The 26367-nt window shown below is 41.4% G+C and overlaps 2 protein-coding genes and 1 pseudogene across 5 annotated transcripts in view; 1 reads left to right on the top strand and 2 right to left on the bottom strand.

The window, feature by feature from the left end:
• The window catches only part of LOC112612969 (zinc finger protein 816-like), a 35818-nt gene extending 28693 nt beyond the window's left edge, over positions 1–7125 (bottom strand). The window contains exons 1-2 of the mRNA XM_025368004.1: positions 7009–7125; positions 2430–2435 (exon numbers count right to left, since the gene is read on the bottom strand). Coding sequence (XP_025223789.1) covers positions 2430–2435; positions 7009–7125 — 123 coding nt within the window. The remainder of the gene's footprint in view (positions 1–2429; positions 2436–7008) is intronic.
• A 2967-nt stretch (positions 7126–10092) lies between these two features.
• Positions 10093–10654, bottom strand: LOC112613264 (annotated as a pseudogene). The gene has a single exon (XR_003116937.1). The product of XR_003116937.1 is annotated as a 40S ribosomal protein S18 pseudogene (transcript).
• Positions 10655–15335: 4681 nt separating this feature from the next.
• Positions 15336–26367, top strand: part of ZNF677 (zinc finger protein 677) — a 23284-nt gene continuing 12252 nt past the window's right edge. The window contains exons 1-3 of one of the 3 annotated variants that reach the window (XM_025367022.1): positions 15336–15369; positions 16993–17068; positions 18567–18637. In XM_025367022.1, coding sequence (XP_025222807.1) covers positions 18623–18637 — 15 coding nt within the window. In that variant the 5' untranslated portion in view covers positions 15336–15369; positions 16993–17068; positions 18567–18622. Of the gene's footprint in view, positions 15609–16992; positions 17069–18566; positions 18638–26367 lie in introns of all 3 variants that reach the window. The other 2 variants (XM_025367021.1, XM_025367023.1) reach the window with 2 other exon arrangements.

Genomic DNA, 26367 nt, shown 5'->3' with positions numbered 1-26367 from the left:
TCTGCTTCCACGATCATTTAGGTGGCTGACAAATCCCCTTTTCTTCTCATGATTTCCACCTGCCTATCCTCTTCAGCGCCAGCAGCAGCCTGTGAAATCCTCCTCTTCCCTCCAAGCCATGACTTCCTCTTCCCCGGTGTCTCTAACTTCTTTGTCTGCTTTAAGAGCTCACCTGATTAGGTTAGACTCGCCTGGATCATCCAGGATAATCTCCCGAATTCATTTCACCTGATTGTTAATTACACCCACAAAGTCTCTTTTGCCTACGTGGAACTTAATCACACGATAACATCAGGGATTGGAGAACCAACCAGTGCATTTTCTTGATGATAAAATATTATAGAAAAAATATTATCAATGTAGCAACAAAATGATTACCACTCTTTACCTCTTGCGATGGTTTCCAGTGAAAGAAAAGCAAAAGGAAAGAGTGCTCAAATGTTGAATGCTGTGTTTTATTTTCTTAATATGCTATATTTTAATGGCACATGAATAATATGCTATTAATATGCATGTGCTGTATTTTGGGAATACCACAATAAATAAAAGGAGCTCATCCTTTTGAACTTGGGACACAAAATAAACCCAAGACATCCACAGAGCCAGGAAGGGGCCTTCTGACAACTCTTTCTATCACCGAGCACCAGGTGCCAGGAAACAGCCTCTCTTGCGGGACCCACTGCAGTCACATTCTGTACCTGGTGTCTCCAAGGGGAAGAGAAAATGCTGTGGCATGTTGCACATCCCAGATGCTCCCTGTGGCTCTCTACGGCATGTTAACTTTTAAGCGTTCTTGGGGGTGTTTTACAGAATCATAATCTGCTCTTCATGAACTGAAACTAGAGTCTATCCATGACTCAGTGAGTCCACTGTAAATGAAAGAGATGATGAATGGAGAATGAATTAGTGACCTCCAATCTCCCCTAGTGCCTTCCATCATACCAGCCTCCATCTAGTTCCTCTCTCCTCCTTCATCTCCCCTGCGGCCTCCCTCTCACCACCAAGTATGTTTTATTGATGTATAGTATACATAAATTAACATTCATGCTTTTTAGATGTTCCACTCTTTAAGTTTTGACAAATATATACCACAAGTATAGAGATTTTCCATTACTCCAAAGATTCTCTCCTGATTCTTTGAAATAAATGTTTCACCCTATACACTATGGGAACCTGGGATTGGATTCCTGTCCCTATATCTTTGTCTTTTTCAGACTGTCATATAAATGAAATTATAGGGTACATAAGTCATTTATTTGTGGTTAAAAAAACATAAAATTTACCATCTTAACCATTTTTAATAGTTTGTTAATAAATATATTTACATTGTTGTGCAACAGATCCCTAGAAGTTTTTATCTTGCAAAACTGAAACTCTTCTATCCATTAAACAATTCCCTCTCTCTCAGCCCCTGGTCACCAGCCTTCTATTTTGTGCACCTATGAACCTGCCTGTTTTGGATACCTCATGTAAGTAGAATCATGCAATACTTGTCTTCTTGTGATGGCTTATTTCAGTTAGCATACTGTCCTCAAGGTTTAAGGATGTTGTAGCATGGTGTGTGAGAACCTCCTTCCTTTTTTTTACCTTTTTTTTTTTTTTTTGAGACAGAGTCTTGCTCTGTTGTCCAGGCTGGAGTGCAATGGTGTGATCTCAGCTCACTGCAACCTCTGCCTCCCGAGTTCAAGCAATTCTTGTGCCTCAGCCTCCCGAGTAGCTGGGATTACAGGCGTGTGCCACCACACCTGGTTAATTTTTTTATTTTTAGCAGAGATAAGGTTTCATCATGTTGGCCAGGCAGGTCTCAAACTCCTGACCTCAGGTGATCTGCCCACCTCAGTCTCCCAAAGTGCTGGGATTACAGGCATGAGCCACCATGCCTGGCCTAGAATTTACTTCCTTGTTAAGGCTGACAATATTCCATTGTACATATAATACAACATTAGGTTTATCCATTCATCCATCAATGAACATTTGGGTTGCCTCCAGATTTAGGGTATTGTGAATAAGGCAGCTATGAACATGGGTGTGAATACATAACATTTTGACACCGAGTTCTTTCAGCCAGTTGAATGCCTTTGATATTCAGCCATGAGGTTGTGCATCTCATGCGTTCATTCATGTTTATTGCTGAATGTTGTCCGTTCTATGAATGTGCCACGGCTTGTTTATTCATCTATCCATTGCTGGACATTGTCGGGTCATTTCCAGCTTTGGAGATTATGCTGTAATGCTATAAACGAACCACATAGATCTGGTTGTGGTGATGCAGCATTTTTATTTTTATGTTTAAACATTTAAGATAGTCTGAGGGTTGTACCTTTTGGAATTATCTTTTGATTAAATTTAACCTTTAACTTAAAATTTTAGATTCCATTTGAAAGGAAATTACAGAGTTTTACAAAACTCATTAGAATGTACAAAAAAACAAAACACTGGAGGACTACTAATATATCATGAAACCCCACAATTCTCACCAAAGTTGTAGTAATAAACATCTGTCCAAAGAAGAAAATAGTGATGCTGTTGAATTAGTTCCACATGAGCATAACAGCTCCCTTACCCGTCTTCATCCCTGATACAGGGAAGGGATAGAAATCATGGATCAGTGAGGAGGATAAAGAGGGAGTGGCTTTGGGTATTTGCCTAACAACAGATCTCAGCTTGGGGATAGGGGTAATGCAAATATATGTCATGTCACATAAATATTAGTTACTGCTCGTATTGCCTAGCAAACCAGGAAATTTATGATCCCCTGTGAAGATTTTTATCCCACAAAGTGAATTTTCAAAAGCAAAAAGGAAAAATGTGTTTTCTCAAGGCACTTTTAAATTCTCCTTGTCCAACAAGAGTTACAAAGAAGTACAGAGGGATGACTTTGAGCTCTGCTCTTTGTCCCGTACCTGTGAAGATAAGCTATCAATTTACATTGTCTGGGTGAGATTCAATAGAATTGTTTTAGGGTAAAGGTTTGGGGGCCCACAAGGAATTTCCCTGTGAGTAAATTGTGAGGGGGGTTATGTAGCACTTTTTATTTTATTTTATTTTATTTTGCTTTTTGAGACACAGTCTCACACTGTCGCCCAGGCTGGAGTGCAGTGGCACGATCTCGGCTCAGCGCAAGCTCCACCTCCCCGGTTCACGCCATTCTCCTGCCTCAGCCTCCTGAGTAGCTGGGACTACAGGCACCCGCCACCACACCGGGCTAATTTTTTGTATTTTTAGTAGAGACGGGGTTTCACCGTGTTAGCCAGGATGGTCTCGATCTCCTGACCTTGTGATCCACTTGCCTCGATCTCCCAAAGGGCTGAGATTACAGGCGTGAGCCACCGCTCCTGGCCACCACTTTTTAAAAAATCTTTGTAGCTATCTTATTTAGGAAAAATTGGGAGGCAGGTTTGCCTGATGCCGTTCCCAGCCTGACATTTCCTTTCCCTTTGGCTTAGTGAGTTTGGGGTCCCAAGATTTATTTTTCTTCCCCACCGTAATACTTGATAAATAGAAACAGGTACAGAGTAGCAACAGGGAAAAGTTAGACTGATCTCTTTGGTATTAGATTAGAGTCAAGGACAATAGTATGAACACATATTTAGCTATAGAAAGTTAAAGCCCATAACCCCTGGACCAGTCTACCCAGGAGAAAAAAATTACGTGGTTAGATAAATACAGAAAAATTATTAACATGTGTGTAAACATATTTCCTAGGTCTGCCTGCTGAGAAGGCCAATTAGCAATGATACCCCAGCAGCAATGGGAACACCCAGCACCCACATCTTGATTTCTGATGTCATTCTCTAATAAAAGGCTCCTTGGAGAAGCTGCTGAGTCCAAGGCACGGGTAGGGAAAATTCAAGATAAGCCTGGGAGATCATGTAGTGGCAAAAAGCAAGAGTAAGGAAGTGCTCCAAAAACAGAGCCGACCTAAAAGGGTACCTGCATTCTGTCCCCGGTTCTTTGCAATTAATTCAGTTATGACACTACCGGGTGTTAACAAGGACTTCACAAGTGAAGGGCTGTAAACTAAAAATAAAATTCTTAATCCCCCAACAGACTGAGCAGACTCCCTCTTGGCCAAGGGGAACCCAGAAAAATCTTAAAATCTGAATTCCCAGACATGATGGGAAGAGAGGTTGAACAGCCATCCTGGGAAGGGAGGTTGAATGGACCTCCTTATACTCCCTCCCTTTTGGAGTTTAGGCACAACTGACCGGCATTGATATTAAAACAGAGATCACGGCCAGGCGCAGCGGCTCATACCTGTAATCCCAGCACTTTGGGAGGTCAAGGCGGGTGGATCACTTGAGGTCAGGAGTTTGAGACCAGCCTGATCAACTTGGTGAAACCCTGTCTCTACTAAAAATACAAAAAAAATTAGCTGGGCATGGTGGCGCACACCTGTAATCCCAGCCACTTAGGAGGCTGAGGCAGGAGAATTGCTTCAACCCAAGAGGCAGAGGTTGTAGTGAGCTAAGATCACACCACTACACTCCAGCCCTGATGACAGAGTAAGACTCCATCTGTTTAAAAAAAAAAAAAAAAAAAAAAAAAAGATCATAAGACTGACAGAATGGACTCTTTGTGGTGATAAGATACCAAATTATAAACAAGACCTAAGGCCATGCCAGGCAAAGGTTAAGTCATGCCCTGCAAACCATAAAATGTCATTAAACATGCTTTTAAAAATTAACCCAGTATAATGTGGCTTACTTTCCAACCTGACACCGGTAGAAAATCACACGGAAGGTAGCAGATCCCCTTACCTTAACTTAACCATTCCTAATACTGACTTCAAGTCTTTGGAGCACCTAGAAAAAGCTTAACTTTTCAACCAATTGCCACCTGAAGAATCCCTAAAACCCATCTATGACTTGTAAGCCTCACTTTGAGATGTCCACCTTTTCAGACTGAACCTATATATACCATTCGTGTATTAATGATTTTTACCTACAATTCTTGTCTCCCTGAAATATGTAAAACCAAACTATAATCTGAACCTGAAAGGCGCACTTTCTCAGGACCTCTTGAGATTGTGTTGCTCTGGGCCATGATCACTCATACTGGCTCAGAATAAACCTTTTTAAAATGTTTTACATAGTTTGTTCTTTTCTTTTCTCTTCTCTTTCTCTCTTTCTCTCTTTCTCCCTCCCTCCCTCCCTCCCCAGCCCCCTCTCTCTTTCTTTCTTTCTTTCATTCCTTCTTTCTTTCTCTTTTTGAGACAGGGTCTTGCTCTGTTGCCCAGGCTGGAGTGCAGTGGCATGACCGTAGTTCACTGCAGCCTCTACCTCTGGACTCAAGGGATCCTCCTTCCCCAGCCTCCTAAGTAGTTGCGACCACAGATATGCACACAGTGCCTGGCTAATTTATTCTTTTTTTTTTTTTTTTTGTAGATATGGGGTCTCCCTTTGTTGCCTCAGCTGATATTTTTCTCTGTTAATAGGGCAAAGTCCTTCACAGGACTGACTGCCCCACTTCAGATGTCAGCTAAAAGTCTCAGGCAGCCCCAAGCCAAATGCAGCCCTGCTAAGCCAAAGACAAACCTGGGGCTTCCCACAGGTCTTTTAGTTCAATAATTTGCTAGAATGACTCACAGAACACAGGAGAATGCAATACTAACAACTACCATTTTATTATAAAAGCTATCAACAAGGAGCCAGATGAAAAGATACATGAAGTAAGGTCTAGAAGGGCCCAAGTGTAAGAGTTCCTGTCCCTATCAAATCAGCAGGTACCAATTTCTCAGTCCATTGACATGTTTCCCATGCCAGAAAGCTCCCCCAAGCCTTCATGTCTGAATTTTTTATCAGGGTGTAATTACCTAGGCATGGTTGATTAATTCAATGGCCATGAGCTTGAACTCAATCTCTAGCCTCTTCCCTTCCCAGTGATCTGGTGACTGAAAGGTCTTACTTCTAATTACATAGTTGGTCTTTCTGGTGACCAGTCCTCATTTTAAAGCTATGTAGGGACCCGTGCCACGAGTCACCTCATGAGTATGACAAAGGCATTCACCATTCAGGAAATTCAAAAAGATTATGAAGCTCTGGGCCAGTCATGGTGGCTCACACTTGTAATCCCAGCACTTCGGGAGGCTGTGGCAGGCAGATCACCGGAGGTCCAGAGTTTAAGACCAGGCTGGCTAACATGGTGAAACCCCGTGTCTACTAAAGATACAAACATTAGACAGGCGTGGTGCCATGCACCTATAATCCCAGCTACTTGGGAGGCTGAGGCAGGGGAATTGCTTGAACCCGGGAGGTGGAGGTTGCAGTGAGCCGAGATCATGCCAGGCACTCCAGCCTGGGTGACAGAGCAAAACTGCATCTCAAAAAAAAAAAAAAAAAAAAAAGATTTTGAAGCTCTGTAACAGGAACCAGGATGAAGACCAGATATATATTTTTTATTATTCCACACCTCCCAGTGACCAAAGCTGCAAAAACGAGTAACAAAATTAATTCCTTAGCAATGAATTATAAAACAAAATATAAATATCAATGAGTTCATGTTGATATGAATAAACAATTGAATAAACAAATAAATGAAGGAGAAAAGACATATCTTCCTTACAAAAGGATGGCAAATAATCTATGTGGACACCTCCCAGCAGATGAAGGTTAATTCAATATCCCTTGCACACAAATACACATACTCACTTTAAATGTGTGATGGGCTTAGACACTCCCTTCCAAAGATTAGATTGTGGAAAGGAAAACACAGTAACCATATAGTGAAGAAACTTGACAAACACCATCTTAACTGATCAAGATTAACATCACCAGAGATAACTCATCCAAATTGCCTCAGACTGCTGACAGCATATGATGTGATGAGTGTGGTCTTCTTCCCCAAAACCCATGAAACTAGTCTACCCACGAGAAAAACAAAAGACAAATTCAATTTTCGTGACATTCTAAAAGTAAAACAGTGCTCTTCAAATGTATCAAGATCATGAAAAACAAAACCACAGAGTGAAACAGGCTGGGCAGGCAAGATGACTAAACATAATGTGACGTCTGGCCAGGTGTGGTGGCTCATGCCTGTAATCCCAGCACTTTGGGAGGCTGAGGTGGGTGGATCGCCTGGGGTCGGGAGTTTGAGACCAGCCTGACCCACACGGAGAAACCCCATCTCTACTAAAAACACAAAATTAGCTGGGCTTGGTGGCGCACGCCTATAATCCCAGCTACTTGGGAGGCTGAGGCAGGAGAATCGCTTGAACCCGAAAGGCAGTTTGTGGCGGGCCAAGATCGTGCCATTGCTCTCCAGCCTGGGCAACAAGAGCAAAACTCCGTCTCATAAAAATAAATAAATAAAAAATATATATATATAATGTGATGTCCTGGACTGGATCCTGAAAGAGAAAAAAGACTGTGTTAAAACGGGTGAAAGATAAATAAAGTCAGTTAAGAGGAATGAACCAACGTTTGTTTCATAGACTTGACAAATGTTTCATGGCAACATGTTTACATGAGGGATACTGGGTGACAGGTATTTCAGAACTCTCTGTGTTATACTTGCAAATTTTCTCCAGATCTAAAATTATTCTAAAATAAAATGTTTAGTTTAAAAAATTACAACCATTTATAATTTACAGAGGATCATATTAAAATATTTCCTATGTTTGAATTAATATCCTTTTTATTTCTTTTGAAGGTGTTCATTTTGCTCCCTTGGTGACTTCAAAATCAATATAAAGCTCTGCATTAGGCCAGGCACGGTGGCTCACCCCTGTAATCCCAGCACTTTGGGAGGCCTTGGCGGGCGGATCACTTGAGGTCAGGGGTTCGAGACCAGCCAGGCCAACATGGTGAAACCCTGACTCTACTAAAAATACAAAACTTAGCCCGGCATGGTGGCACACACCTGTAATCCCAGCTATTCGGGAGGCGGAGGCAAGAGAATCACTTGAATCCAGGAGGCAGAGGTTGCCTGCCTCAGTGAGCTGAGATCCGGCCACTACACCCCAGCCTGGGTAACAGCGAGACTCTGTCTTTTTTTTTTTTTTTTTTTTGAGACAGAGTCTCGCTTAGTCGCCCAGGCTGGAGTGCAGTGGCGCGATCTCGGCTCACTGCAAGCTCCGCCTCCCGGGTTCACGCCATTCTCCTGCCTCAGCCTCCCGAGTAGCTGGGACTACAGGCGCCCGCCGCTTCGCCCGGCTAATTTTTTGCATTTTTAGTAGAGACGGGGTTTCACCATGTTAGCCAGGATGGTCTCGATCTCCTGACCTCGTGATCCGCCCGCCTCGGCCTCCCAAAGTGCTGGGATTACAGGCGTGAGCCACCGCGCCCGGCCGGAGACTCTGTCTTAAAAAAAAAAAAAAAAAAGAAAGAAAAGAAAAAAAGTTCTGCATTAAACAAAACAAATTCATGTATTTTGCCTTCAAATTGGTATTCATCTGCTGCTCCAAGGCTGATGGTTTCTTCCAAAAACTTGTCTCCTTAAGTTGGAAATGAAAAAGTCCATACTGAAACCTACTTCTTGCCAATATAGCCAGCTGCTATCAAGGCTTAATCCAGAACAATCTAGCTTTTGAATATCTCAAAAATCCATTCAATTTCTTTCCCACCTGCCAAATCCCTATTTACTTGTTGTCTCCTATCTGCACCCTTTGTTTGTTTGTTTTGAGACGGAGTCTCACTCTATCACCCAGGCTGGGGTGCAGTGGTACAATCTTGACTCACTGCAACCTCTGTCTCCTGAGTAGCCTGATTGCAGTGACATTGGTGTTCACCACTACGCTATACCATAATAGTTGCCTAGTTGTGTTCTTTATATATCTATACACATATTTGTATATATACATATATACACACATACAAACACCCACACCTATATATGTATAAACATTTATCATATTCACTTTATAAATTTGGTTTGATAATTTCCTATTTTTGTCAAAGTATTTATTCTACATATCAGTATAACTTCTGAGTGAATATTTATAGGTCTGAATAAATTATCATAAGCACTGAATAATTTTATATGACCCAGTGTATTTAATATGGGTAGATGTTAAGATACCAGCGGAAAAACTCATTTCATTGCCTGCAAAGACTAAAAATACTATGGCACCCATCATGGAAATTAATGTACAAAATTAGGTAGGTTGTGCACTAAAATATGAGACATGAAATATAAAAGGTGATAAAGTATTTTAGGGTAGAAAACAAATTAATCATTTTAAAGATTGTGTAACTATATATTTATTATTTTAAAACAATGAACTGAAACTTGAATTAATATTTGATTTGGGAAACCTATGAAAATACAATAAATATGCAAAATGGAATTTGAAAGTATGAAATCTTGTGCATTCAATACATTGAAAAGAGAAAGAGGCTGGGCGCTGTGACTCACACCTGTAATCCCAGCACTCTGGGAGGCCAAGATGGGTGGATCACAAGGTCAAAGGATCGAGACCATCCAAGCTAATACTGTGAAACCCCATCTCTACTAAAAATACAAAAAAAAAAAAAATTAGCCAGGTGTGGTGGCACACACCTGTAGTCCCAGCTACTTAGAAGGCTGAGGCAGGAGAATCGCTTGAACCCAGGAGGCGGAGGTTGAAGTGAGCCGAGATCACGCTACTGCACTCCTGCGTGGGCGATACAATGAAACTTCATCTCAAAAAAAAAAAAAAAAAAAGAAAAGAAAAGAAAAGAAAAAGAAAAGAGAGAGAGATGAGTAGTGAGCTTTGGAATAATGTTGAAATGTTCATAAAACAGAGAAAATATAACAAGAAATATATGAGCTTTAAAATTGCTTTCTTCTGATGAGATTATATTTAATAATTAGTTTTAAAATTGAAAATTGAAAATTAAGTCCTTAATCGTTTGCTGTCTGAAACCCTCTATTATGTTATTAACTTTTTCTTAAAGAACCTTCCCTAATTTCAGGAAGGAAAACAGTCTCAGCATGATTAACAGACCGCAGACATTCTCAGCAGACACACATTTACTGCCTCTATTAAGCATGACACACCTGTATTACAGAAAAATAATTATAGTTCAGCAATTCCTATTCAGTCACATTGTTTTTGCTATGAATTAGATAATTCAATTAGCTCTGTCATATTCGTTATCCCATGCATACAGCTTTTTTTTTTTTTTTTGGTATGTAAACTATTTATTAACAGACAAGGCCTACAGACTTATTTCTTCTTGGACACACCCACGGTGCGGCCACGGCGGCCAGTGGTCTTGGTGTGCTGGCCTCGGACACGAAGGCCCCAGAAGTGGCACAGCCCTCTATGGGCCCGAATCTTCTTCAGTCGCTCCAGGTCTTCACGGAGCTTGTTGTCCAGACCATTGGCTAGGACCTGGCTATATTTTCCATCCTTTACATCCTTCTGTCTGTTCAAGAACCAGTCTGGGATCTTGTACTGGCGTGGATTCTGCATAATGGTGATCACACGTTCCACCTCCTCCTCAGTGAGTTCTCCCGCCCTCTTGGTGAGGTCAATGTCTGCTTTCCTCAACACCACATGAGCATATCTTCGGCCCACACCCTTAATGGCAGTGATGGATGGCAAAGGCTATTTTCCGCCGCCCATCGATGTTGGTGTTGAGTACTCGCAAAATATGCTGGAACTTTTCAGGGATCACTAGAGACATGGCGGCAGCACAAGCGGCGGCGCGTAGGCCTCCTGTGGAAGAGACCTATCCCATGCATAGAGCTTTTACAGAAATAGTTATACCACTTCCGAAAATATCTCTGTGACTTTTGCACACTGTATTAAACAATGGATTAATTTTGAAATTACAATCCTGAAGCACATTAAAATTCAGATTTTGATAACACTTGGATTAAACACCAAAAACCCCTTCAATGAGAATTTTGTTATATTACATTAGCAGTAGTCATGGTTCAGTTTAGGATTTCAGACCTCCAGTCCCTCTCCACAAGCTCAGCTCATGCCCCAGGCATTATTCCTTCTTCCTATTTAGTTTTGCCCCAGACCAATTTCTACCCCAAAAGAGTTTCTTTTCCAGACATGCACACCTACCCAGATTCCTGATACATTTCCTATGTACAGACTCCTGCTACAGACTATGTCCCTCAGTTTAAAGTAGAAAATACCAGACTCCTTCTTGCTGCCAGGACTGTGAGCTGAGGGTGACGATCTGAACAGTCAAAGCATGTGTGGGAGGGAGGAAGGCAGAGCCTGAAATGTGGCTTTGTGATTCTGTGACCTCATCTCCCCACAAAACTGCAATTAGGATTTCACCTGTAGTGTCAATGCCAGCTTACACTTGGGAAGCTGAGAATAGTTCTGGAAAACTTTTTTAATGCCTAGAATCTATTAGAAGTTTCTAGTGAGCATTTCCAAAGAGACCATTGGAGTGTTTGGGAAAGACTGTTTTCCATTATTTCTTATTTAAAAAAAAAAAAAAAAAAAAAAAAGCTATGAAAAGATTTTGTGACTATTATATTCCTAATAAGAAAAAAACATTTTAATTAAGTTCTGAATTTATATATAAAATAGCAGGCCAGGTGCAGTGGCTCACACCTGTCATCCCAGCACTTTGGGAGGATGAGGTGAGTGGATTGCTTGAGGCCAGGAGTTTGAGACCAGCTTTGGCAACACAGTGAAACCCCGTATCTACCAAAAATACAAAAAATAGTCAGTCTCATAACCTGGTCTCCAAATAAATAAGTAAATAAATAGAACTAAATGTAAAAATAAATTCAAAAAATAAATAGTAATTTAAATATTCAGCATGCCTGAGAAAGGTTTATTTAGAATACAAGACATGCAAATAAGAGAATGTGGTTCAACATGTTTAAAATTAAATAAGAAGACAATATTAACTGGGAAAATAGTTTTTTACCCTTGTAAATTATTTCTCATTAGCAAATTAACTCAGAAATCATACTCTATTAGTTTAATTATTAGTGATTACACATCAGAATATAAGAACAAATAAATTATTAGTGGGTATATATGTATTGGTTAGATACTTGAAATGTATTTTTAATAAAATACTTCAATGAACCTCTTCATTTTCTTACATTTACGTTATTTTGACCATGAGCATGCTATTTCCGCAGGTGATTATGTAGTCTTCCTTAAGATGTCCATTGTTTTACCATAATGCTAATCTTCAGAAGAAAACTGAGGCCCTAAAGTCAAGTGTTCAGATCACTGCAGGGTGACCAACACTGTGACCACCACCTCCTCAAAGCCAGTGAGCTAGAACCACCCTATTAAGTTGGTCCCAGCTTCGTGACCATCAGAAACTGTAGGATAAGAGAAGACTGTAGGTTTTTAAAAATTATTTTCCTTTAAGTTTGGGGATACATGTACAGAACGTGCAGGTTTGTTACATAGGTATACATGTGCCATGGTGGTTTGCTGCACCCATCAACCTGTCATCCAGGTTTTAAGCCCCACATGCATTAGGTATTTGTCCTAATACTCTTCCTCGCCTTTCCCCTCACCCCCTGACCGGCCCCTGTGTGTGATGTTCTCCTCCCTGTGTACATGTGTTTTCATGTTTAACTCCCACTCATGAGTGAGAACATGTGGTGGTTGATTTTCTGTTCCTGTGTTAATTTGCTGAGAATGATGTTTTCCAGCTTCAACCATGTTCCTGCAAGGACATGAGCTCATATTGTATTTTACGGCTTCATAGTATTCCACGGTGTATAGGTGCCACATTTTCTTTATCCAGTCTATCATTGATGGGCATTTGGGTTGGTTCCAAGTCTTTGCTATTGTAAACAGTGCTGCAACAAACATCCGTGTGCATGTGTCTTTATAGCAGAATGATTTATAACCCTTTGGGTATATATCCAGTAATGGAATTGCTGGGTCAAATGGTGTTTCTGGTTCTAGATCCTTGAGCAATCGCCACACTGTCTTCCACAGTGGTTGAACTAATTTACACTCCCACCAACAGTGTAAAAGCATTCCTGTTTCTCCACATCCTCACCAGCATCTGTTGTTATAAGAAGATTGTAATTTTTTTTTTTTTTTGAGACAGAGTCTTGCTCTGTCCCCCAGGCTGGAGTGCAGTGGCCGGATCTCAGCTCACTGCAAGCTCCGCCTCCCGGGTTCCCGCCATTCTCCTGCCTCAGCCTCCCGAGTAGCTGGGACTACAGGCACCAGCCACCTCGCCCGGCTAGTGCTTTTTAGTAGAGACGGGGTTTCACTGTGTCAGCCAGGATGGTCTCAATCTCCTGACCTCGTGATCCGCCCGTCTCGGCCTCCCAAAGTGCTGGGATTACAGGCTTGAGCCACCGCGCCCGGCCTAAAAACAAGGCCAGGCGCAGTGGCTCACGCCTGTAATCCCAGCACTTTGGGAGGCCCAGGCAGGTGGATCATGAGGTCGGGAGTTCGAGACCAGCCTGACCAATATGGTGAAACCCCATCTCTACTAAAAATACAAAGTTAGCCGGGTGTGGGGGCACATGCCTGTAATCCCAGCTACTCAGGAGGCTAAGGCAAGAGAATCACTTGAATCCGGGAGGGAAAGGTTGCGGTGAGTCGAGAGAGTGCCACTGCACTCCAGCCTGGCAACAGAGTGAGCCTCCGTCTCAAAAAAAAAACCACAAAACGACAACAACAAAAAATTAGCTGGGCGTGGTGGCGCGCACCTGTAATCCCAACTATTTGGGAGGCTGAGGCAGGAGAATCGCTTGAACCCGATAGGCAGAGGTTGCAGTAGGTGGAGGTTGCAGTGACCAAGATCGTGCCACTGCACTACAGCCTGGCGACAGGGTGAGACTCCATCTCAAAAAAAAAAAAAAAAAAATTAAATACATATATGGATTTTATATGTAAAATAAATAGAATTTTTATATGTGTATGTTTATATGTAAATAACATATATATGTATTTTTATGCTAAAATACACTCTCATTTTTTCACCCTTCACCTATTATCAGATGTAATTCCCAGTTACGAAAACAGAGACTCAAAGAAGCAGTGGATAGGGCTTGGTTTACTCAGATACCACCATATAGGCTCCTCTTCTCTTGAGGAGCCTCCAGTCAGCAAGTTTCCTCTCCGGGCCCAAGAGAAATCAATTCAGTAGTCCAGGAGCACTGCCAAACACATATTATGTTCAAAATAGTCTTCCGAATAACTGAGAATAAAGACTTTACAAACTAAAGGCCAGGAGCAGTGGCTCACGCCTATAACCCCAGCACTTCGTGAGGCCCAGGTGGGCGGATCACATGAGCTCAGGAGTCCCAGACCAGCCTGGCTAACACGATGAAACCCCGTCTCTACTAAAAATGCAAAAATTAGTCAGGCATGGTGGCATACGCCTGCAGTCCCAGATACTCGGGAGGCTGAGGCAGGAAAATCGCTTGACCCAGGAGGCGCAGGTTGCAGTGAGCCGAGATCGCGCCATTACAATCCATCCTGGGAAACAGAGAGAGACTCCATCTCAAAATAATAATAAAAATAATAATAACGATATTATATTAGTAATTAATAACTTAGGCAAAACACAAGATACCAACTCTAATAAATCCAGTACTTGGATTTGTAATTTATCTCAAGAAGCGCGCATTAGAATAATAAAGAAAGGAAAATAAATTTATATCGATACAAGCAGAAATTTTTGTTCTTTTAAAGCCAAGCCTCAGCCTTCCACCCCCACAGCCCAGGGTCTGATCCCATAAATTCTCTGGAACTCAGCCCACGATGCATCTCTGCCTCCTGGGTGACTGGGGAACAGAAACAAAAATTATGTTCCAGTGAAAGTCAATATAAAATTTTACAGTCCGCACAGGCACAAAAATGCATCTCATTCTAGTTTCCATCATCACCTACGCAGACAACTCCAGCTTTCGCTTAATGAAATAAAAATTCTAATCGTCCAGATCTCAGAAGTTCCTGGATCCAAGCGCCCCCCTGTACCGTCGCCCTCTCCCATCCACCAGGTCCCAGCGCTCCTCCCGCCTCATCGCAGGACGCGCCTCCATCGCTCGCAAAAACGTTTTCAAGCCAACCTTTCCCAACTTAAGCTCCGATTCCAATATAAGGGACCTATGGGTCTCTAATTTTTTGCTTAGCTAGGCTTCAAAGGACACCAAAGAGATTCAAGGGAATCCAAAAGTGAAGAATCGAGTACTGCTGGACGACAAACAGACCCAAAAAAGTCGCTGGGACGCGCCGAGGTGAGGTCTTGCAGTCCGACCCGTAGGCCCCGCCCCCGCCCCGCCATTGTCCCCGCCCACCGCCATTATCCCCGCCCATCCCGTCTTTGTCCCCGCCCATTCCCGCCATTTGCCCGCCTACCCCACATTGGTCCGCGCCCTGCCCCTGCCCTTGCCCCTTGCGCCTCCCCAGTGCACTCGCGTACGCGCAGGTTCCTGCCGACCCGGAAGCGGATCTCGCGGGGCTTCTGGCACTCTCGGGTGAGTGAGTCTCCGTCTTTGGGGTTCAAGCCTGCGCCTCGCGGGCCCCAGGTTCCCACGCTCCGCTGTCGGGTTTTGGGGTCGCCCTGTAGGTTAAAACCCCGAACCTGCTCATTCCTCTCGCGGCGTGGCCCCTAGACGTTCCCAGTCCCGTAGCTCCGAGAGGGTCTGGAAGTCTGCGTCCATTTCGGATTAAAATCGTTCTGAAGTGGGTACTGGCCCCTACTTTTTTGCCTTCGGTCAGTGTGGCTACCGACCGCCCACCGCGTCGTTTCTCTGCTTAAAACTCTTCTCTGACTCCCTCTTCTCTCCTCCTGGTAAAGCCCTCATTCGGGGCGGATACACACCCTTCGCCCTCGTCCAGGGAGAACAGAGGGGAAGCAGAAATGGAGGAGGAGGAGGGAGAAATGCGCGAAATTAGAGAGCAATCAGAAAGAATAGCCGGGACTGAAAAAAAGGATGCTACCAAGATGAGGCCCAACACTGTCAGAGAAGGAGGGGAAGGGAAGCAAAATGAGCAGAAATGGACAGGGAAACAACGAAATGGGAGAAAGAAAAGGAAAGAAACAGAAGGTGGGAGAGAGAGATTGACGGGGACCCAAATCCAAGTGAGTTTGGAGTTGATTTAATATGGAACATTAAGTTGTGAAGTACTGATGCATGGGTCTATAATTAATTTAAAATTTGTTTCACTGTTTATGCAGAAGAGAATGAACATTGCAAAACTAGGGTGTGAGGTTTCTGCGTTTTCTAATTATTACATCTGAAGTAACCCTTATTCAGCCAGAGGGTTAACTGACTTAGCTCAGTTGATTCCAGGTTACCCTCTTCCCTTTCTCTCATCTTGAGGAGAGTCAAGAAATGGGAAGAAACTGTGACACCATATGCTGCTTTACAGACAGAAATTAACAATATTATTCCCTCCTTTTTTGTGTGTGGCTTGTGTCATTTTCTAAATTTGATGTATATACAACTTGTCTTAAACGTAATTCCAGAATTTATTGGATTTAAAAAAATTTTTTCAAATTATTTTCTCTTAAATGTATCGTTCAGCTTATGAGTTTTAAATGCTTTGTTTTTCTTTTCTTTTTTTTGAGACGGAGTGTCACTTTGTCGCCCAGGCTGGAGTGCAGTGGCTCGATCTCGGCTCACTGCAACCTCCGCCTCCAGGGTTCAAGCGATTCTCCTGCCTCAGCCTCCCGAGTGGCTGGGATTATAGGCACGCGCCACCATGCCTGGCGAATTTTTTGTATTTTTAGTAGAGATGGGATTTTCACCTTGTTATCCAGGCTAGTCTCGAACTCCTGACCTCGGTGGTCTGTCTCCGCCTTCTAAAGCTCTGGGGTTACAGGCGTGAGCCACCGCGCCTGGCCTAAATGCTTTCTACTTTTTATCATATATTGGAACTGTTCTTTTATGTCTTGTACCTGATTTCACAGTGTTTCACTCTAAGGGTGTTGATAATCTTTTAGCCCTTAAAATCTGGTTTAACCAGTTAGCTTAATGCAGTTGACCTTGAACAACACCAGTTTGAGCTATGCAGGTCCAACTATACAGGGGATTTTCTTCTACCCCTGTCACTCCTGAGACAGCAAAATGAACCCCTTCTCTTCTCCACTGCAGCCCACACAATATGACCTCGGTGGGGGGATGCGAGGAAGATGAAGAATTGTGATGATCCACTTCCTCTTAGTGAATGGTAAATATATTTTCCCTTCTTTATGATTTTCTTATTAACAGTATCATTTCTCTAACTTACTTTGTTGTAAGAATACAGTATACAATACATGTAACATACAAAATATGTGTTTATCAACGGTTTATGTTCTCAGTAAGACTTCTGGTCAACAATGGGCTATCAGTAGTTAAGTTTTTGGGGAATCAAAAGTTGTACCTGGATTTTTGACTGGGGGCGGGGGGCAGTTAGTGCCCCTATCACTGGTGTTGGTCAAGGCTCAGCTCTATTCAGTTTCTTTACTCCCTTATGTCATCTGAAAGCCTCCCACTCAGTAGATGTTCCCCCAGGTCCCCTTTGTCCTTTCTCTGCAAGATGTTGAAGAATGGCCTGGATTGGTGTGGAATTTTGTTCCAACAGAGCCCATCTGTTCATAATGAAGAGATTACTCAGCACTAATCTCCACAGCTGACCCCCTTTCATGCTTTCCAAGAGTAATAGCTATTTGTAATTTCATATTTTTGAATATTTTTCTGGAAAAGAGGAATTAAATCCTTGGGATTGATTAAACCCATGAAATAGAAGCTTCTACTCAGGAATGTGAATGGTAATCTGGAAATAAGGATAAACCTTTCCTACTGCCCTATCCAGGCCACCATTTCAGAATTCATTTACAACTGAGTTCTGCTTACTCAACTCAGACCTTTTCCAGGTAACTTGGTGAAATGTCTCCTCTCTCTGAGGCTCAGTGTGCCCACCGGTAACATGGAGATGATGGGTATACCAGAAATTCTGAATCTGAGCCAATGGAACCCCTGAAATGATGTTCAGGATTGAGCATGTGTCTGCATGTGGCAATTTTTTGAGAGAGGGTGCCCAATTACAGTTAGTCTTAAATGACTCTCAGACCTCCAAAAATGATGGAAACTACTAGGAAAAGGGTGGGGGCATAGGCTTAGAGATAGGAGAGCTGCTTCTCTCAGCTTTTTATACTTTCTCACTATCTCTGCATCAGGAGTAAGTCTTAAGTTTTATTATGTCATCTCCTGGCATTAAATCCTTTTATGCTTTCCCTCTGCCTGTAGGACAAATATCTAAACTACGTAGTATGGCTACAGCAGGGATTTCTGGAGCTATGGTGGCTCTTCACCTGTTCCAATTTTAGGCTTTTATTATCCTGCATTGACTGACGGTCTTTGGATGCTGGCTACCCAGGGAGAGGCTGTGAACTTGGACATAGCAGTTTTTCTTGGCTGAGCATCAGGTGGACAGAGGACAATGCAATTGATACAGAATGTTGGGTTTCAGCAAGAAGGGAGAACTTTTTGAAGACATAGGTGGAATAACTCACTTCTTAGTCTCTGTTTAGTTTATTTTTTTCATGAGTTTATTTTCACTCTTGTTGCAGTTGAAAGCTAAGGACCATCTTATTTCTATATCAAGCCTCTTCCTGTGTCTGTGTGTGGTAGAGGAAGGACCTGTATTGATTTTAAGCATGAAACAACATATTTTTGACATACAGACTGATCTTACCTGAGAAAGAAACTCAGAGGAAGAGGAAAGAAAGAAGAGGAGGGAATGGCTCTTTCTCAGGTAAAAGTTATATTCTTGGTTGATTGTTTTGTCCTCTCCTTCCTGAAATGCCATATTTTGGACTTGCTAATTTTATCTGACTCTGAAGTGTCCTGACTAACATGTATATTCACACCCAGGGGTTTGCCTCAATTCCATCTCCACCTAGATTCCATCTCACTGTGACCCAGTAACATGGAACTTTGGAAAAGGCTCCATTTAGGTGATTGTTCTGGGAAGGGTTTGATGCCTAGTCATGGATTCGATATGGGGGGCAGGCTCCATGGTGTCAGTGAGGTTGGGTGGTAGTGACTGTTTAGAGACTTCATTTGGATGCTCTTTCAGCTCTTTATAAACCAGGATTAAAGAAGCTGCATATGTAAGTGATATATTAATGTGCACAAATACCTGGAAAACTTTGGAAAAGTAGACTGATGGGGGAAACTTGCTTAGCTTGAGTTTATAATACGTTTGTAGCGAAACAATTGAGTCTGTGTTTCTGGCTGTAAAATATTAATTTGGAATAGAATGGGAAGTTCAGAAGTAGACATTGGGGATGGAGAAGGTAGTCTTTTTTCATAATTGGTTTTAAAATATTAAATCAACATAATTGTCTTAACAGCAGGAGGTTCTTTAAATTCTTCACAGTGCATCCATCTCATGAAGACTCTGCTGTTCATTTAGGAATTCTCATGCAGTGGGTGTTTAGATAAAAATGTCTATAATTTATTATTTTTCTTAATTTAACTTTAAGTCCAGGGGTAGGTTTGTTACATAGCTAAACTTGTGTCATGGGGGTTTGTTGTAAAGATTATTTCATCATCCAGATATTAAACCTAGTACCCATTAGTTATTTTTCCTGATCCTCTCCCTCCTCCCACCCTCCACCCGTGATAGACCCCGGTGTGTGTTGTTTCCCTCTATGTGTCCATGTGTTCTCATCATTTAGCTCCCACTTGTGAGAATATGCACCATTTGGTTTTCTATTCCTGTGTTAGTTTGCTAAAGATAATGGGCTCCAGCTGTATCCATGTTCCTGCAGAAGACATCATCTCTTTTTTTTTTTTTATGGCTACATAGTATTCTGTGGTGTATGTGTGTGTATACCACATTTTCTTTATTCAGTCCACCATTGGTGGGCATTTAGGTTGATTCCACGTCTTTGCTATTGTGAATAGTGCCACAGTGAACATGTGCACATATGTGTATGTTCGTGCATGCATGATGGGATTGCTGGGTCGAATGGTAGTTCTGTTTTTAGATCTTTGAGGAATCACCACACCGTCTTCCAGGATGGTTGAACTAATTTACACTCCCACCAACTGTGTGTAAGTGTTCCTTTTTCTCCACAACCTCACCAGCATCTGTTATTTTTTTGACTCTTTAGTAATAACCAAAAGGGGCCAGGTGCAGTGGCTCAACACCTGTAATCCTAGCACTTTGGGAGGCTGAGGCGGGTGGATCACCTGAGGTCAGGAGTTCAAGACCAGCCTGACCAACATGGTGAAACCCTGTCTCTACTAAAAATGCAAAATTAGCTGGGCATAATGGCACATGCCTGTCATCCCAGCTACTCGAGAGGCTGCGGCTGGAGAATCACTTGAACCCGGGAGGTGGAGGTTGCAGTGAGCCAAGATCATGCCATTGTACTTCAGCCTAGGCAACAAGAGCAAAACTCCGTCTCAAAAAGATAATAATAATAATTTAAAAATAATAGCCAGCCGGGCACGGTGGCTCACGCCTGTAATCCCAGCACTTTGGGAGGCCAAGGCAGGTGGATCACGAGGTCAGGAGATCAAGACCATCCTAGCTAACATGGTGAAACCCCATCTCTACTAAAAATACAAAAAAATTAGTGGGGCATGGTGGCAGGCGCCTGTAGTCCCAGCTATTCGGGAGGCTGAGGCAGGAGAATGGTGTGAACCAGGGAGGCAGAAGTTGCAGTGAGCTGAGATTGCGCCACTGCACTCCAGCGTGGGTGACAGCGAGACTCCATCTCAAAAAATAATAATAATAATAATAATAGCCAAAAGATGGCTATAATGTAGCTAAGACCTATGAGCAGAACTTCCTGTCATCAGAGAGGCAGGAGCAAATTCTGATTATACTACTTGTTGTTAAATACTACATTTCTTTTGTAGTAAGCATCACATGATATATATATATTTTATGATAGAATGTCACACAGTGATGCTTAGGAACTAAGGAGTAAAACATGTTGTCCAGTCCACCATCACTCACTGTCTCCATCAGGAACTACTGTTCATTCTCTTCAATGGAAGAAAAATCATAAAAATCATAACTCAATTTTAGAAAACGTTTAGTGAATATTTTGTTGTGATATTCTGTTTTGCAAATTTGTATATTTGTATACTGTATATCTTCATTTCGTTTTTAGGCTGGTAAACAGAGATAACTTGAGTTTTTGCTTTCTCATTGGAGCATTCTCTTACTGAAGACACATACAGTTTTTCTCTGTTATAAAGAATCCGCATTGGCTGCTTGGGAGCAGGCCAACTGTACTACAGCTGTGTGAGGATTCCTCCAAGTTGGGCAATTTGAAGCATGATTACTGGCTTAATAATGATGTTTCTGAGGAAGTTCAGACACTGCACTTACTAAAAAATACTTTAAATCAACTATCCTAACCATGCTCAGACAGCTGAAGTAAACGGTGGACAAAGAACTAAAGGAAAGTAGGACAACAGTGTTTCAATGAGTATCAGTAAAGACACAGAAATTATTAAAAAGAAGTGAAATAGAAGTTTTGGAGCTGAAAAGTATAATATGAAAATTTCAGCTATAAAGTTTCAAGAGTAGATTGACAGAATACAGAATTAGCTAACTTAAAGTTTAGGTTAATTGAAATTATTTAATCTGAGCAGAAGAAAGTGAAGAAAAATAAAATGTAAGAAAGCTTTGGGACACCATGAAGCATAGGCATGTATGCTTAATAAAAATTTTCGAAGAAAAAGAGAAAACAAAAGGCAGAAAGAATATTTGAAGAAATAAGAACTGAAACCTCCGAAATATATAAAGAGCATGAATCTGTATACCTAGGAAACTCAGTGAACTTTAATTGTGATAAACTTATAGAGATCCAGAGCAATACACATAATCAAACTGTGGAAGGAAAAAGAATCATGGTAGTAGCAACACAGAAATGATTTGTCATGTACAGTGATCCTCAAAAAGATTAACAGCCAAATTCTCATCAGAAACTATGGAGGCTGGAAATTAGTGGAATGACATATTCAAAGTTTGAAAGGAAGAACTATCCAGCAGGAATTCAATATCAGGCAAATTATCCTTCAGAATTGACAGTGAAATTGAGATCCCAGATAAACAAGAGCTGAGGGAGTTTGCATTAGTGGACTTACCTGCATGAAATCTTAAACAAAGTCTTTTAGGCTGAAATAAAAGGACACCAGCAGTACCTTAATGCCGTAAGAACAAATTAATACAGGTAAAATACCTACATAGGTATAAATATAAAAGCCAATATTACTGGTTTTTTAAAAACCTTTTTAATATGATTTAAAAGGCATGTATAAAACAATAATTGTAAATCTGTTACTGGCTATAAAATGCATAGAGAAGTAATTTTTGACGGTATGAAGAGAACCAGCCAGAGCTGTATAGAAACAGAAGTTGTTATGCAATTGAAGCTAACTTAGCATCAATTGAAACTTAATTATTACCAGCTTCTGATGTAAATTTTAATCCCCAGGGCAACCATTAAGAAAATAGCAAAAATGTAAAGAAGGGAACCGAAATGATATACACACACAAATTTATACACACAAGGAAGGAAGGAAGGGAATAATTACAAAACAAAAAAGATAGGCATATAAAAAATAAGTAGCAAAATGGTAAAAGTAGTTCTTTTATCAGTAGTTACTTTTATCTGACTCTGAAGTGGATTAAATTCTCCATTAAAAGGCACTTATTGGAGGAATAATTTTTTAAAACTATGATTTCACTATATGATGTTTATAAAAGACTTCCTTTAGAGCTAAAGACACAAATAGGCTGGAAAGTATAATAAAGGGATGTGAAAAGGTATTTAATGCAAATATTAAACCTAGCTGGATAGCTATACAGATAGCAGACCAAATAAACTTTAAGTCAAAAATTGATAGGCCGGGCGCGGTGGCTCAAGCCTGTAATCTAAGCACTTTGGGAGGCCGAGGTGGGCGGATCACAAGGTCAGGAGATCAAGACCATCCTGGCTAACCCGGTGAAACCCTATGTCTACTAAAAAATACAAAAAACTAGCCGGGCGAGGTGGCAGGTGCCTGTAGTCCCAGCTGCTAGGGAGGCTGAGGCAGGAGAATGGCGTGAACCCGGGAGGCGGAGCTTGCAGTGAGCTGAGATCCGGCCACTGCACTCCTGCCTGGGCGACAGAGCAAGACTCCGTCTCAAAAAAAAAAAAAAAAGGCCGGGCGCGGTGGCTCAAGCCTGTAATCCCAGCACTTTGGGAGGCCGAGATGGGCGGATCACAAGGTCAGGGGATCGAGACCATCCTGGCTAATACGGTGAAACCCCGTCTCTACTAAAAAAAAATACAAAAAACCAGCCGGGCGAGGTGGCAGGCGCCTGTAGTCCCAGCTACTCGGGAGGCTGAGGCCGGAGAATGGCGTGAACCCGGGAGGCGGAGCTTGCAGTGAGCTGAGATCCGGCCACTGCACTCCAGCCTGGGCGGCAGAGCGAGACTCCGTCTCAAAAAAAAAAAAAAAAAATTGATATCAGAGATGTTGAAGGACATTAAATATTGGGGTTAATCCATCAAGAACATGTAACCGCTATAAAAATTACGGATCAAATATCAAAGCCCCAAATATTTTGGAGCAAAAATTACAAGGAGATACAGTCCTACTATAATAAAGAATTCAATGCTCTCTTTTTAATAATGGATAGAACAACCATACAGAAGATCAGTAAGGAAATAAAGGGCTTGAACAACACTTTAAACCGAGATTATCTAACCCATGGAACACGGACTGCATGTGGCTCAGGATGGCTTTGAATGTGACACAACACAAATTTGTAAACTTTATTAAAACATGAGATTTTTTTGTATGTGTTTTCTTTTTTTTTTTAAAGCTCATCAGCTGTCATTATTGTTAGTGTATTTTATGTGTGGCCCAAGACAATTCTTATTCCAGTGTGGCCCAGGGAAGCCGAAAGATTGGACACCACTGCTGTAAACTACACCGAACAAGCATGGAAAGAAAACTGCACTCAGTAAAAACAGAATCTGTACGCTTCTCAAATGTACATAGAATATTCTCCAGGATAGACCACATGTCAGGCCACAGAACAAGTCTCAGTACAAAGCTAGAACTCATAAAACTGTGTTCTCACACCACAGTGGAGTGAAATTGGAAATCAATAAAAGGAAAACTGAAAAATTCAGTTTTAAATGAATTTTAACTTCCTTATTGAGGTATGATTGACATAAAAAAGCTATACATATGTAATGTATACAATTTAATGAGTTTAGAGATAAGTATACACCTCTGACACCACCACTGCAATCTGTCATAAACATATCCAATGCCTCAAAAAGTTTTTTTCTGCCGTCTTTATTATTTCATATTTTTATAATACAACCTAAGAACTACTATCTTAACAAATTTTTAAGTATACAATACAGAATTAACTATAAGCACTGTGTTATTCAGTAGATCTCTAGGACTTTTTCATCTTGCATAACTGATACTAATTACTACCTCACCATTTCCCCACTCTGCACCTAGCAACCACCATTCTATTCTCTGTTTCTATGAGTTTTACTGTTTTCAGTTCCTCATGCAAGTGGAATCATGTATTTGTTCTCCGTGTGGCCTATTTCATTTATATAATATACTCCAGTTTCATTCAGGTAGTCTATAGCAAATAGCAGAATTTCCTTCTTTTTTAAGGCTGAGTAATATTCGTGTGTGTGTGTGTGCCACATTTTCTTTATCCAGTCATTCCTTGATGGACATTTAGACATGACTTGGCTATTAAGAATAAAGCTGCAATAAATATGGAAGTCCCTATCTCTCTTCAAGATCATGATTTTAATTCTTTTGGATATATATCCAGTAGTGGAATTACTAGATCATGGTCGTTTTACTTTTACTTTTACTTTTATTTTTATTTTTATTTTTTCCTGAGATGGAGTCTTCCTCTGTTGCCCAGGCTGGAATGCAGTGGCATGACCTCGGCTCACTGCAACCTCTGCCTCCCGGTTTCAAGCAATTTTCCTGCCTCAGCCTCCTGAGTAGCTGGGAGTACAGGCGCCCACCACCACACCCAGCTAAATTTTATGTTTTTAGTAGAGATGGGGTTTCACCATGTTGGCAAGGCTGGTCTTGAACTTCTGATCTCGTGATCCATCCACCTCGGCCTCCCAAAATGCTGGGATTACAGGTGTGAGCTGGTGGCCTATTTTTAGTTTTTGAGGAACCTCCATACTGTTTCCATAGTGGCTGCACTAATTCATATTCTGACCAACATTGTACAACAGTTCCCTTTTCTCCACATCCTGGACATTGCTTGTCGATTTTTTTTTCTTTAATGGTCATCCTGATATATGTGAGATCATATTATGTTGTTGATTTGCATTTTCCTGGTGATTAGTGATATTGAGCACCTTTTCATGTACCTAATGGCCATTTTTATGTTCTCTTTGGAAAAAATGTCTGTTCAGCTCTTTTGCCCATTTTTTATTGGGTAATTAGTTTTTTTGGCTCTTGAATTGTAGGAGTTCCTTACATTTTTTGGGTATTAACCCCTTCTCAGATACATAGTTTGCAAATATTTTCCCATTCCATAAGTTGCCTTTTCGTTTTGTTGGTTGTTTCTTTTGGTGTGCACAAGTGTTTTGGTTTGATGTAGTCCCACTGGTGTATTTTTGCTTTTCTTGCCTGCGCTTTTGGTGTGATATCCAAGAAATCATTGGCAAGATAATGTCAAGAACATTTTCCCCTGTGTTTTCTTCTAGGAGTTTTACAATTTCAGGTAAAACTAAAGACACAAGGTAAATTGAGTAAATTTACCTTGAGTCTTTAGTCAATTTTGAGTTTATTTTTATTTATGGCATAAGATAAGCATCCAGTTTCATTGTTTTGCATTTGGATGTACAGATTTCCTAGCACTATTTACTGAAGAGAGCGTCTTTTCTCCATTATGTATTCTTGACACACTTGTCAAAGGTCAGTTGATTGTATATGTGTGAGTTTATTGCTGGGCTTTGTATTCTAGTCCTTTTGTTTTGTGTCTATTTCATGCCAGTACCATACTGTTTTGATTACCATACCTTTGTAATACACTTTGAAATCAGGAAGTGTGATACTGCCAGCTTTGATACTCTCGCTCAAAATTGCTTTGGCTCTTTTGGGTCTTTATAGTTCTATATGATTTTTTTTTTTTTTTTTTTTTGAGATGGAGTCCCACTGTGTGGCCCAGGCTAGAGTGCAGTGGCGCGATCTTGGCTCACTGCAAGCTCCGCCTCCCAGGTTCACACCATTCTCCTGCCTCAGCCTCCCGAGTAGCTGGGACTACAGGCGCCCACCACCATGCCTGGCTAATTTTTTGTATTTTTAATAGAGACGGGGTTTCACTGTGTTTTGCCAGGATGGTCTCGATTTCCTGACCTCGTGATCTGCCCGCCTTGGCCTCCCAAAGTGCTTGGATTACAGGCGTGAGCCACCACACCCGGCCATAGTTCTTTTTTTTTTTTTTTTTTTTTTTTTTTTTTT

The sequence above is a fragment of the Theropithecus gelada genome, chromosome 19 (genome assembly GCF_003255815.1).
Source record: "Theropithecus gelada isolate Dixy chromosome 19, Tgel_1.0, whole genome shotgun sequence".
Lineage (NCBI taxonomy): Eukaryota > Metazoa > Chordata > Mammalia > Primates > Cercopithecidae > Theropithecus > Theropithecus gelada.
The sequence above is the reverse complement of the archived record's forward strand: the minus strand, read 5'-3'. Positions and strand labels throughout refer to the sequence as shown.